The 12,331-nt window shown below is 48.6% G+C and overlaps 1 protein-coding gene across 6 annotated transcripts in view; it reads left to right on the top strand.

The window, feature by feature from the left end:
• The window catches only part of GPD2 (glycerol-3-phosphate dehydrogenase 2), a 137,237-nt gene that overhangs the window by 7,398 nt on the left and 117,508 nt on the right, over positions 1 to 12,331 (top strand). For 5 of the 6 annotated variants that reach the window (XM_075430580.1, XM_075430578.1, XM_075430577.1 and 2 more), the window contains exon 2: positions 7,901 to 8,008. In XM_075430580.1, coding sequence (XP_075286695.1) covers positions 7,907 to 8,008 — 102 coding nt within the window. In that variant the 5' untranslated portion in view covers positions 7,901 to 7,906. Of the gene's footprint in view, positions 1 to 7,270; positions 7,366 to 7,900; positions 8,009 to 12,331 lie in introns of those variants that run through there. The other variant, XM_075430575.1, reaches the window with a different exon arrangement.

The following is a 12,331-nucleotide window of genomic DNA, read 5'->3' as shown; positions in this document are numbered from 1 at the left end:
TTGGTGTAAGCTTTAATCCCTTGCTCCTAAGGTGCTTGCTTTGGGTGGTCTGGTCTGACATCCTGTGTAACTTGGTCTTAAAAGACCACTCTGGTCTTTTTCAAAAGCGGACAAGAAAAGGTATAGGAGAGCAGGTGGGTGATCTTCTGAAGCGGGGTGCTAATAGGATTGTTTTCTGATGACATCCCCTTTTTCTTCTTGTTTGGCCACTTCCTGCATTGACACACCCATAAGCTGCTAGTAGCACGCTCTCGGAGTGGTACAGCTTTAAACGCTGAAGTTACCCATGGCGGGGATCCTGATGGTGGCCTGTCTGACTGCTGTTCTGTGCGTCGCTGCAGCGGCTGCTGTTTAAGCAGTCCTGCAAGAAGGATCAAAAGCTGAATTAGAGGGAGCTGAGGACGGTGACTGCAGCTGTTTGGGAAAACAGGGGCGGCGCACGACTCTCGGCTCAGCCTGGAGGGACGTCGGTCTGGGGCCCTCATCATCCAAAACTTACCTGAGAAGCCTTTGGAAGGAATCAGAACGACTGAATTAGACGGTGCTGCTGTGCCAATGGCAAGTTATGCAAGCTGTAGTGGGGATGATTATAAGTTTTCTATTTTTAAGTCTTCCATTGAGTGACTCACTTTATTAGATGTGTTCGTTTAAAATGGAATGCGAAGCACCCAGATTCCATGGTAATGGCCTCATAAAGCACTCAGATACACAACATAACAGATTGGATTTCTTCTCTTAATTTAACAGGCTTTGCGTCTCATACGCCGTGTCTGATGGCAGCGTACAGGGCGTCACACACTCCCATTGCTAAGCTCCACAGTTTGTCTCCATCTGTCTCTTCACTTTTGCGAAAGTAGTCATCTTTCTTTGATCTCTAACTCACGGTTCTGCATCTGAATTTTCCACCATTCCCCTTCCCTCCCTCTTCCCTCATTCCTCTCATTCTTTCCCCCAACTTTGGCCGTGTGCTGCCTAGAGCCAGGCCTGGTATCTTAAAAATTAGCGAGTACATGAGTACAGCAGTGCCAGTGATTGCAGCACTTCCTTTTCAGCCACGCGGCCTCCTCGGGTGGGAGTGGGAGTCCCGGTAGGTGCCTGTGTGCGCTCTGGGCTGCGTGGAGCTACACAACTCAAAATAAGACCCAGCCAACAGTCTTGCAGCTACCCGCGCTGGGCGTTACGGGAAGTAAGGCAGGCAAGTCCCTCCTAGGGTTTCTGTTTGTCGTGTGGGGCATGCTGTGCAGAAGCGTCTGCTGAAGACGGGTGTTGAAATCCCTGCTTTAAAAAACAGGATGCAAGTTGTGCGTTGTATGCTTTTGGTTTCTAAATGTGGGGCTGGAAGTGAAGCGGAGGGATCCTGCCTTTAAGAAGCGCATTAACTGGTGAAGCGGGGCCCTGGCCCGTGGTGCGGGAGGCCCGGGGTCTGTTCGAGGTCCGCCTGGGGACCCCGCTGAGGCAGGGTTGCGGGTTGCCAGCCTGGACCCTGGTGTGGGAGCTTCCTGCGGAAGGGCCTACTGCATGATTCTTTACGTCAACGTAGGCGCAGCTCTGAATTGCTGGTTGAGAAATGCACTGCAGGAGGGAGCAATTCCTACTGTGACGACAGTTTGTGTTAACTTGTTTAGCTTTTGGAAACTGAAAGCATAAACTTGTCCTCATAAATCTTTTGTGCAGTTTCCATTTTGTGTAACCAGTGCTTCCCCCCCTCTTTGTGTTTACTTTCAAGTTTAAAGCCAATTTCTTCTTATCAGAAGTCGTTTAATAGCTGGAAGTTTGAGCGAATGTCCCTGTGGGTCTTTACCAATACTCAGCCGGTTGGCTGAGGAGTGTTCCCTGGGGGTTATTTAATACTTCGGACAGACCACGCTGCATGCAGTACTCGCTCCTTGCTGCTCCCCTGCCAGTCCAGGGCGCCTTGCTCCTGCCAGAGCTCGTTCCAGAGCCTCTCCAGGACTTCAGATCACCCTCGAGTTGAGGGCATGGGTCCAACGGGTGCCAGTTATGACCTGTATCAAAACTAAAGATAAAGCTTAACAAGCGGGTTTACTGTGTCAGATGGCACTTACAGCATTAAAGCGCTGAGTCATTTTTAAAGGTGACTCAAAATATTTGTGTTACAGAAAGATGGCTTATTTCTGACTGCATCGCTTCTCATGCTGTTTGCTATTGTAATTTTCGTTAAAATAAAATGCAGTTTCCATTTCAAGCTATTGATCTCAGCTTGGAAGAGAGTCAAGTTTTATTACCTACTTGGGAAAGACAAGGGGTTTTTAAGTGTAGGCTCCTCTCTGTGTGGATTGCACTCTGTGTACAACCTTTGTCGTCACCATGTGGACTGCATTCCTTCCCCTTTCGTCTTCCGTGCGCTGGTGTATCCTGCTTGGTGCTGGCAGCAGCCTTCAGCAGGCCATTCCGGGACAGAACTTGAGTAAAAAAACCCACAAGCGTATGTTCAGAGAGCCTCCGATTTCTCTTTGGATGTGTATACACTGGGGCAGTGCTTAAGCCGTCCTGCCTAGAGGAGACCTTGCTGCGTGCCGTTTCCCACAGGCAACACTGTTCCTTTTGGAAAGAAGCCGGAGCGTTTGGGCAGGGAGAAGGTGCCATATGCTCTAGCTGGGCCCCACTGAAGAGCCTGGGGCAGAGCCTCAGCACGGCATGCAGCAGCTTGGCACCGATACACCGTGCCGTCTGCGGCTCTGCCTGCCCGCAGTGCCTGCTGACGCCGCGAGCTCGGTTCAGCCTAATCCACGTACATCTGCTCGTACCTCGCCAGTACGGGCTCGCAGGTCCTGGGATGAAACTGAGCTGTTCTAGGTGTAAGAGCACCGTCTGTAGCTTTGAATGCCCGTCTAGCTTTGCGTTGGAGTGGCTTGTGTTAAGCTGTGTTTTCCTTTCTGGCCCTGGATAAGCTTCTCTTACCAAGGGTGAGCAAGATTTATGTGGCAATTTGAGCAGCTGGTCTCCTGGGAGTGTTCCTTTCTCTGGAGAATTGCACATGATCTGGCTATCAGCTCTGAGTAGAGCTAATGACACGCGTGCCCGGCTGTCGGGCAAGCAGAGGGTAGCCCCGTACGGACAGCTGATGGCTGGGGCTAGAAATCCCTCCTGTACAGAGGGCACTGAGCCTGCTGGTTTCTGCATGTTAACTTGCATAATGAAAGGGGCAAAATTGCTCTCTGTGGCATATCTAATGTCACTTTAGTGCAGTTCGGACAGCTGTATGCACAGCGAGACTGGCGTAAGGTCCCACTGCAGGAGGGATCCTGGACCCCGTTCCCCATGTGCCCACTGTGGTAGTGCCTGGAGCTCGCCCTCGGTGTCAGCTGAGCTGCCGTAAACAGGCTGTGTTAGTAGAAGGGCTTGTCACAGCTCTCTGCGTGTTGTTGTGTGTACAGTGAAGAAACTGTGGGAGGAAGCTGTGGGGCAGTCAGATCGAGTTGTAACGGCGTAGAACCATGGCGTGGTTTGTGATGGAGGGAACCTTTAAAGGTCATCTAGTCCAACCCCCCTGCAACGAGCAGGGGCATCTTCAGCTGGATCAGGTTACTCGTCTGGGCAACCACGTTTGTATTCTAGGGATATTAAACTGGGACAACAGAGGTGAGTGCCACACAGCTGTCCAGGCTGCTCCTCCTTCGAGGTTATTGCCTTTGCCGCTTTTGAAGTAGCTCCCGTCCCATGGCGGTTCCTGCCTGGTGCGTAGGTCCACGCGGAGCTCCTTTTTCCCCTCATTACCAGTGCACGTTTGTGTCTGGCTGCGTGCGGCGGTGGGAGCGGGCGGACGGGCGGCGGAATCTGCTGTGTGGCCTTGCTTGCACGGGGTTCTGTAGGGTAAAAACTTTTGCTGGCAGAAATCTGAAGGCAGGAGGGGTTAGCACACCGAAAGGCTGTGGTAAATAGGCACCGTTCTGAAGATCTGCTCACTTATCCAAAGCTTTCGAGAAACCAGTTTTGAGTTGCAGTTTCATTGGATTTTGGTAATTTTTTAACTGCTGAAGACTGACTGCCCTTTGTTTAAACATAGGATGGAATATTTATTGCATGCAACTGGCAGTGGAGTTTGCTGGGTTCTCAATAGAGAGTTTGTATAGGAAACTGTTAAATAAATGCTGCCTGCTTGCCTCCATAGTACGGTGGCAGAGCTGGTGACAGCGGCTTCAGAGCTTGCTGGATCAAAGTAAGCGTTGAGGGGGCGTGGGGGCTGTTGTTGTTTGTGTTGTTTGCTTAAACAAATTCTCTTACCTGGAAGAGCTGGTGTTGATCCTAGTGAAGGAATGAGAACCTGCGGCATCCGTACCAAAAGGCTGCCTGTCAGGGCGTGCGGGTGGGGCGGGGGGCTGTGGAAGGGAGGCCTGTCAGCAGGGCGGGTGCCTGGGACCGCGGGGAGCACGGGGCAGACCCCCGGCGAGCTCCATTCGCCGGAGCAGCTGAAAGCAGTGTCCTTGGCTGTCTGCCTGTGTTCGCAGCGGCCTGTTGGGAGACGGCAATGGAGGAGATGCTGCGCTCTGAGCAGGAGGAGCAGCTGTAATGGTAGTCATTAGCCGATTTCCCAGCCCTGGCCCAGTACGGCTCCTGTGCGGTACATGGGCGTGTGCTGTCTGAGGGGCTTTTTAACAAAAGAGTTGTCAGAAGAACAGCTATTTCAAACTACTGAAATAGAGCATAAGGCCATCTATGTAACTCAGTCGTGGTGAGTGTTGAGTTCATTTCTCCGGATTACTTTCAGAAGTTTGTGCAGCATTGTTGTACAAACAACTTAGAAACAGCTGCACAACTTTGGGGGAATTTGTGTGGGTTTTTTTACATATATGCAATGATATTTCTAGCGTGATTCACAAGGAGGGAAACTTTAGTTTTAGGTTGATGCAGTAAGGACTTATTAACCCGTGGTTAAAGATGTTAGTGTCAGATAGCCACGTTCTCTCTTCAGTTTTAAAAACCTACTTCCCCGCCCCGAAGTACTGATAAAATGCCTGCTAAAAAGGCCCAGTAGAGCATGCAGTCCTAAGGGCATGATTTCCTTATTTTAAAAACAAAAATAAATGTATTCCAAAGCTTTCTGGGAAACTGCACTTTTGAAGTAAACTGGTGCAGGCGATGATCGCTGAGACTTTCAGTCAATGGTTTGTATACCTTGTGCTGCTCTAATTCAGTCCTCCCCAGTGACGATGTACTGGTTTCACTCTGGTAGGTACGTACCTGGTCTCCAAGACGAAGTCTCAGAAGAGGCTTGGGTTGCCTGGTGCCTCAGGCTGGCTTCGACCTGGGCAGGGGGTGCCTTGCTGTGCCGGGAAGGGGCCCAGAGCCCACCTAGCAGCTGGGTGGGCTGCGCTTGCTGTCGGACACTCGCTGCTGGGCTGCCGCTCTCAGTTAGTTTGTTCAAAGTTAATGAACTTTTGAAGAGTTTAGATGAACTGGGCTAAGTAAGGATTTGTGCTTCGGCCCGTTCTGACTGAGCTTGGTGGAACGTGGAGAGGATTCACTTCTGGTTGTTTTTTTGAAAGCTGGTATCTCTGCAGGCACGTAAGCCGGCTTGTTGGAAGATGCTAATTTGTGCTTTTTAAACTCCATTGGATTTTAGAGCATATTGTGTTCCCAGAACAGGCACTTGCAAGGGTTTTATGCTCTTATTTGAAGTGGCTCCTTTGCTGATGCGTAAGGTGTGTGAAACTACCTCAAGACTGCCACCAGTTTGCAGTCTGGAAGAGGAGGTGTTATTCTAGTGACTTGAGGAAACCTAATGGCAGAAGTGCGTGGTACACAGAGTGCTGGGACGGTGTGCATGTATTCACCAACGCCGTATGCTTCATGTGGCTGGAGGCGGTATGCGAACTGGTGTGGATCGTCTTAGTTCTGTTGTTTTGCAGGAGAGCAAGTGTGGTGACAGCAGCGCAAGTTTTCCAGCTGCACGTTTTAATTCTTGTGCAGTACTGAATTTCACATTGCGTTATGACTTCAGGAGTATCCATAGGCATTTTCAGGTATGTAGAAGTGATATTACAAAAAGTTGTCTTAACAGGCTGAAGGTGGTAGGGTTTAGCTGATGGTTAGTTTCTGCTTTTTAATTTGTGGGCGGGCTGATAAGCCCACAGGATAGGGTCTGCTTCTGAGGCACCCGTCTCTTGCTAGGGGGCTTTTGCCGGTAGCCTTTCCCTTTTACTCCTCCCTGTCATGGTAGAAAGATGAAGTTGGTCTGTTTTGAAACTGAAGTATGAAGTAAATGGAAAATGTGATACTCTACGTACATAGCAAGGGAGGTTGTTACGGTGGGAATCTTCATGCTGCTCTTCAGACAGATTGGTGGGAAGCTGCAGGTCTTGCCCTTCTGTACAATTATCACTTGCATGTAGTGCATACATACAGCATCTGTACGGCAGGCGTTCATGTACAATAGTTGGGTGTGGAATTTCCCCACGCACTGAGCGTGCTGCAAGCAAAATGCACAGGGAGGGAAGTTAAGATCTTGAAAATGAAGACTTCTTGTTTGGCTTCTCGAACAGGTTTGGTGTATTTTTTTTTAAGAAAAGAGAACAATTATGCTAGCTGGAGGAACTAGTAGGAGAAAAAAGATGAAATGTGTACAGTCGTATAGTAACATACAGTATTTAATGTTTAATTGTATTTATAAAGCCAAAGAAATAACTCTTCAGCTGCAAGTAGCTTGCTGCAAATCTTGTCGGGAGAGCTGCACTCTGTGCAAAGCAAAGCTTTACAGCCCAGTCTGGCGTGTCTGGTACAAGACGGGCAGCAGCCGCGGAGGGAGGGCTGCGAGGCCCCCGGGTCAGCAGACGTGCGGTGAGGCACCGTGCCATGCCGGGGCCATGCCAGACCAGGGCGAGGGCTGACCCCCAGCCAGGCTTCGGTGAGGCTGCCGGGCCCCCCGGGATGGCAGCCGCTGTGCGAGTCCGCTGGCGTTCCGGTGCTGGCACCGGGCTACGCACGTCGCCTGCTCCTGCTTTAAGCCGTAACGGCGCTGAATCTGTTGTGCGGAGACTGCTGGGTGGATCTGGGACCTGGACAGAGACGCCTTCAATAACCGGAGGGCTTGGAGCACTGACGAGTGTCCTTCTAACTTGATATATGTTGTTTCTAATGCGATGCGAGCTGCCGCGGTCCTGGGAAGATGGGTTAGGTTGTGACTGCTTAAGATTCAGGTCAGTTCCATGGGAATTTTTCATTCAGTATCCAAACACTGGGTCTTTTAAGAATTTGCCTGACCCACATAGAGCTAGTTTTAAACCCTCTGTAGCTAGACGACGAAGTTCTGCGCTTCTTTCAAGCCACTTAACCTTGTCCACAGTGCTGCTGCTTCTCACTGAAGGACCTGCTTCCTGCGGCGCATCGCCTCTCCGCCATTCCTGGGTAGGACAGGCTTTGCTGGGGTACCGTGAATACAGGGGTCGTAATTCCTGGCTGGAAGGCGAGATGGAGCGCCGTCAGGCGAATGTGATTGTAGCAATAGTCCGGTGGGACGGGAGGGCAGCTAAAGGTGATCTTGTCCCACAGATCGGCTGTTCTGTTGCGGTAGGAATTTGGTGGCCGTCTGGCTGACGACAGGGTGTGCTTGTTCTGCTTTTGCCACAGTGTTGTAAGTGCTTGTCACGTATACGGGCACTTGAAGTTTAAACGGAGTGTGTGTGTACGTATCTACTTGTGTGTCTACATACTCTTTTTGTCCTTCAGCTTTCACAGCAAATACCAGAGCACTCTGGCTTGACTCTGTCTAGACTTTGTTTAGAAATTATTAGTATTGCAGTGAAAATCACTAATATATTGCTACCATAAGTTTCAACTTGTCACAACACTGTCATTAGTTTCTACAAGTGGTCTGTTCTGTGTAGCCTAGATTCTAACGTGGTGAAACTGCATATTAATTTTTTATCTTCTTTTCTTACAGTAAAAAATGGCATTTCAGAAGGCAGTGAAAGGAACTGCTCTCATTGGAGGAGGTGCCATAGCAACAGTTTTTGGCCTCTCTCAATTTTCTCAGTATAGAAACAAACACGTAAGTATTAATTATGATTTCTGATAAAATATGAAACTTAAAATCTGTTGGAGCGTATGTTACGCTTATATGAATAGTTTTGTTTGGAGAGCAATGCCAAGAGCCTCTCAGCTTGATTTGGTAGGTGCTAATCTGGAGGATGGCATTAAACGATGTTTCACTGTTGTAGGTCTTTAACCAGTGGGGAAATGTGATTCTTGTAAATCAATTTTCCTGTTTAAAAAGTGACCTTTGTGTACTACTCGGGATTTTGCTTAGTTGCAGGAGGAGTGGAAGGTACTGATTGAAGTGGAAGCAGTGAGTAGAGTTTGGACAGTACTTTCAGACTTAGAAGCTTGAAGTGAAACCACTAGCACTACCTCTGAAAATCTCGGCTTCGAAACAGTCGTGGTGGCAGCTCTCGTTCAGTTCAAAAGGCTGGAAACTGAGGATCGGATCTGTGCCAAAGAGGTGAATGGCGAGGCTCCTGTCGCTGCTGGTGGGCATTGCCCTCTGTCTGGGTGGGCACAGCCTAGGCGCTGGTGAGCTCGAGGCGCGGTGCGGTGCTGTCTTCCGGGCAACTGAGGCACACAGGCAGACTAAATTCCCCCAGCACTGAAGGCTGGTGTTGGAGACTTACTGTTAAAGTGAGGTAGCGGCAGCAGAAAGAGGTGCAGTAGGTTCCAGCGTCAGTTTGTGTATTGAGCATGGTGCTGTAGAAGATAGGTTTCATTGGCATATCCGCTCCTCACAGTAGGGTCGGAGTCGCCATGCTCTTTAACGCGCTTCCGGATGCAGAAGCCAAGGAGAAATCAGTGAAAGGAACATGAGCTGTGGACTGGTTTTAGGCAGAGCTGGTGTGGGTCAACAGCTGCTCTTTGCCTCGCAGCCAATGAATGCCCATTGTTTTAATGCAGTTGTGCTGTGCTGGAGAGTTTTACAGAATAACCGTGTCTGGGCTCAGCAGATGCGTGTATGGGAACATCTCTTCTGATCCTGTGTTAAACATGGGCTGTGAGGCTGGCACCTCACATTGGGCCCAAAGTGTTTGCAGTCAGTGTCCCATAAAATGGCTGAAGTAGATGTAGTTGGAGCTCTGGTCTGATCTGCTTCAGCCTGGGTTTGGAAAAAGCTTAAGCCGAAGGCAGTACCTCCTCCTCCCTGTGAGAGGGTGTCAGTCTGAGCAGCTAGGTGAGCGGGGGCTCATTTGCGTGGTGTTTTCTGCTTCGCACCTTAGCAATGTAATCAGTCAGCTCTTCATGTAGACAAGCTGTTACTCGGTGAAGTGCTTTGGTTACCACACATTTACTGTAAGTTGCCGTTCAGATTGGGCAAACTGAAAATAGGAACAGAAGCGGATCTGAATGGTCTGGCTGAAGGTAAAACGGTGGGTGATGGGAGACGGTCCTCACTGAGCTCCGTGAAGGTGTGTATTACACCTGGATAAAGGACAATCGGACTCTTCTGGCTGTCTCTCTGGGGAGGAGGAGTAGCAGCCGAGTTATTGGTAAAACATATGGAATGAGTCATTTCTGGGGAACCTAGCTGGAAAGTGAATAAGCCAGGATCCTTATGGCTTCAGATACTGTTGCAGAAAATAAAACCTAGCGTTTAAAGGGAGCTTCCCATTGGGCTGCCCGTCCGTCATGCACCTAGCTGGTAATACTGTTTCTAACTCTCTCTGGAGTCTTCATCGCAGGGTTTTATGATCTGGCTTCATTACTGCCAGAAGGGGCAGCTTCAGACTTTAAGACTGTTAAATACGAGAAGGAGTTGGAAGGGAAGGTGATCTGGATAGCTCTGTTGTTGTATGTGCAGTATTCCAGAATTCAGGGAATTCCCATTTTTCTGGGAATGGACGGCTGTTACGAATTTCCAGAGACAGATTCAAAACCGAAGTTTTACAGAAGGTAGTTGTGGTGTCAAAATGAAATAACCGCTTGTCCCCCAATTTCTAAACCTGTTGTGTAGGATCAGTCTACAAAGGATGTGAAAATTTCCAGCATATGTGTAAGCAAATGGATCTGTCAAGTGAACAGCACGTTGTTTTCATGTTGTACTAACTTGCACATTTCCCACGTGATATGCCTTAAAGCTGCTGCCTTAAACACCTAATGCAGGGCAGCAGGTGGAACGTAACTGGGGGGATTGACACAAAGGAGGACAGTCCATTTGTCGTGTTGACATATCTAAGCTGTGGGCATGTCCCCCAGCCCAAGTGTCCTCTTTTTAATAATGCCTGCCAATCAAATATGTGTTAGGGCAAAGATCTTGTCTTCCTTTGCCAGAGAAGGATATTGCCCCAAGATGTGCACTAATTGGCTACACATTGTAGGAAGTCTGTTGTTATTTCAAGAACAGAATCCATCGCATAACAAGACGGAAATGAAATGCTCAGTTTTGTCACCCGTGTTCGTGTTGCTTCAGTCAGTGTCTGCGTGTCTGTGCTGTGGCTAGCCTGCTGGAGTTAGGGGCACCCAGTTACAGAGTGAAGACCTCGGCTGGCTAATTATCCTGCACACACAGTCTAGTTGATCTGTCTGTCTTTCTTTTCCATGTTCACTCAGCTAGTGTTAGATATTTCGGTGAAACTTGGCTGTCCTGGGTAATTCCAAGGGCGAAGCTGAAAGGTGCTGAACTTCTGGTCCTTGAGCATGGGCGGGAGGTCATATGGATGCGATGATCTTAAAGGTCCTTTCCAACCTAAATGATTCTATGATTTGTTAGTCGAGCATACTAGTGGGTGGTCTGTCTGCTAAAAGGGATGAGTATTGGCAGTTTCCAATGATGCAGTTTAAATTGTGCTCGCTGGGTTGGAGAGGCTTGGCCTGCCTGACTGTGAGGAGAGTGGCACAGTTACCCTGGTTAGCCTTGTCTGCATGTAAACGGCTGCAGAGTGTTTACACCTCAGAAACAAAACACTCCGTTGATTCAGAGCTGTGCTGGTTTTCAGGATATTCATCCCAACTTATTTTTCTGTACACAGCCGCGCGTGCTGACGTTTTGGAGCACATTTCTGCAGCAGCGACTGAGGCACTGTTACCTGAGCATGTGCGTCTGTGTATGGCGCGTGCAGGCATACAAGCGGTTTGGTAAATTGCCCGTGTTGTGTGTTGGGTTTTCTGACAACACAGGGCTCCTGCTGAGCAAAGGGAGGCTGGGAATGTGTGTTGACAGGACAGAACTGTTGTTGAATTTAACTCATAAGCTGATGGATGAATATTGCACTACTGTGTCTTGTTTAGTAACCTGATCACTGGCATATTTACTGCATTGATAAACTGGTTTAGCTTAATGCTATGTGTGAGGGAATAAGTAGACATGACACTAATTCAAGCAAGACCTCTGTCAGCAAACACACAGGAGTGATTCTTTCACACTGAATAACCATTACCCTGAAGGAAGCTGGTCAAGCTTTCTGTGCAGCCTCACTGACTTCGGCTGTTGAGGGCAAATGCAAAAGTCTGACAAGGAGGCTTTTGGCTAGATTAAAAAGAAAAACCCTTTTCCAGAGAGAAGGAGACAGTTGGGGATCTCTTCACAGCAGGTAGTGCGGAGGTCTGAAGAAACTAGTTCCTCCTGAATTGTTTTCAGATAAAGCAAAAGTGTGCGTAGACTCATTTATTTCAATGCTACCACTGTAAATGAATTTAATCTTAAACAATACAGAATCTCTCAAACGCATGTGCACTACATTGACTACCAGTCACCAGCTCCTGAAAAGAAGAATCGCATCCGAGATAGAAGTCGGACCCGTATGAGACATAATATACACAGGCTATGTACGTAACTGATTCATTTGGCCTCAAATGTTCAGATACCTGAATGGCAAAGGTGATACAGCCAGCCTTTGCTAGCTGTGTCACCAGTGTTCCTGGCACTGATGGTGACAGAGAAATGGAAATACCAATTTCTCTTGCTTCTTGCAGATGCTGACCGAATTGCTGCACTCTTGCTCTTTGTGCCTTTATTTTAATGCATCAAGCCAAGGGCTAGGGCTGGACATTCTTTGACGTGCCGAGTTTGAATGGGAGACCACGGATGGTTTGGGGTTTCCCCCTCCTGTAATCAGTAAGGAAAAAAGCACTGCTTTGTTTCAGAGTTGTAAGAGATCGCTGTCTGGTCCTAACTAAGGCCACCAGGCAATCCTTCTCTCTTTTTGGTGTAAGGACATTGCTGGTCAGTAGGAATTGCTCATCGAGGTGGATCCAATAGAGTGTGATAACATGATAATGCATCAGGGCCTGCTTTGGGGTTTTTTAATTACTTCCTTTTTTTTTTTTTTTTTTTTTGAATGAATAAGGATGATGAATTTGACTCTGCAAACCGACCTGGAGATATACC

Source organism: Opisthocomus hoazin, chromosome 9, assembly GCF_030867145.1.
Source record: "Opisthocomus hoazin isolate bOpiHoa1 chromosome 9, bOpiHoa1.hap1, whole genome shotgun sequence".
Taxonomy (NCBI): Eukaryota; Metazoa; Chordata; class Aves; order Opisthocomiformes; family Opisthocomidae; genus Opisthocomus; species Opisthocomus hoazin.
This window is presented reverse-complemented; position numbering and strand designations above follow the sequence as displayed.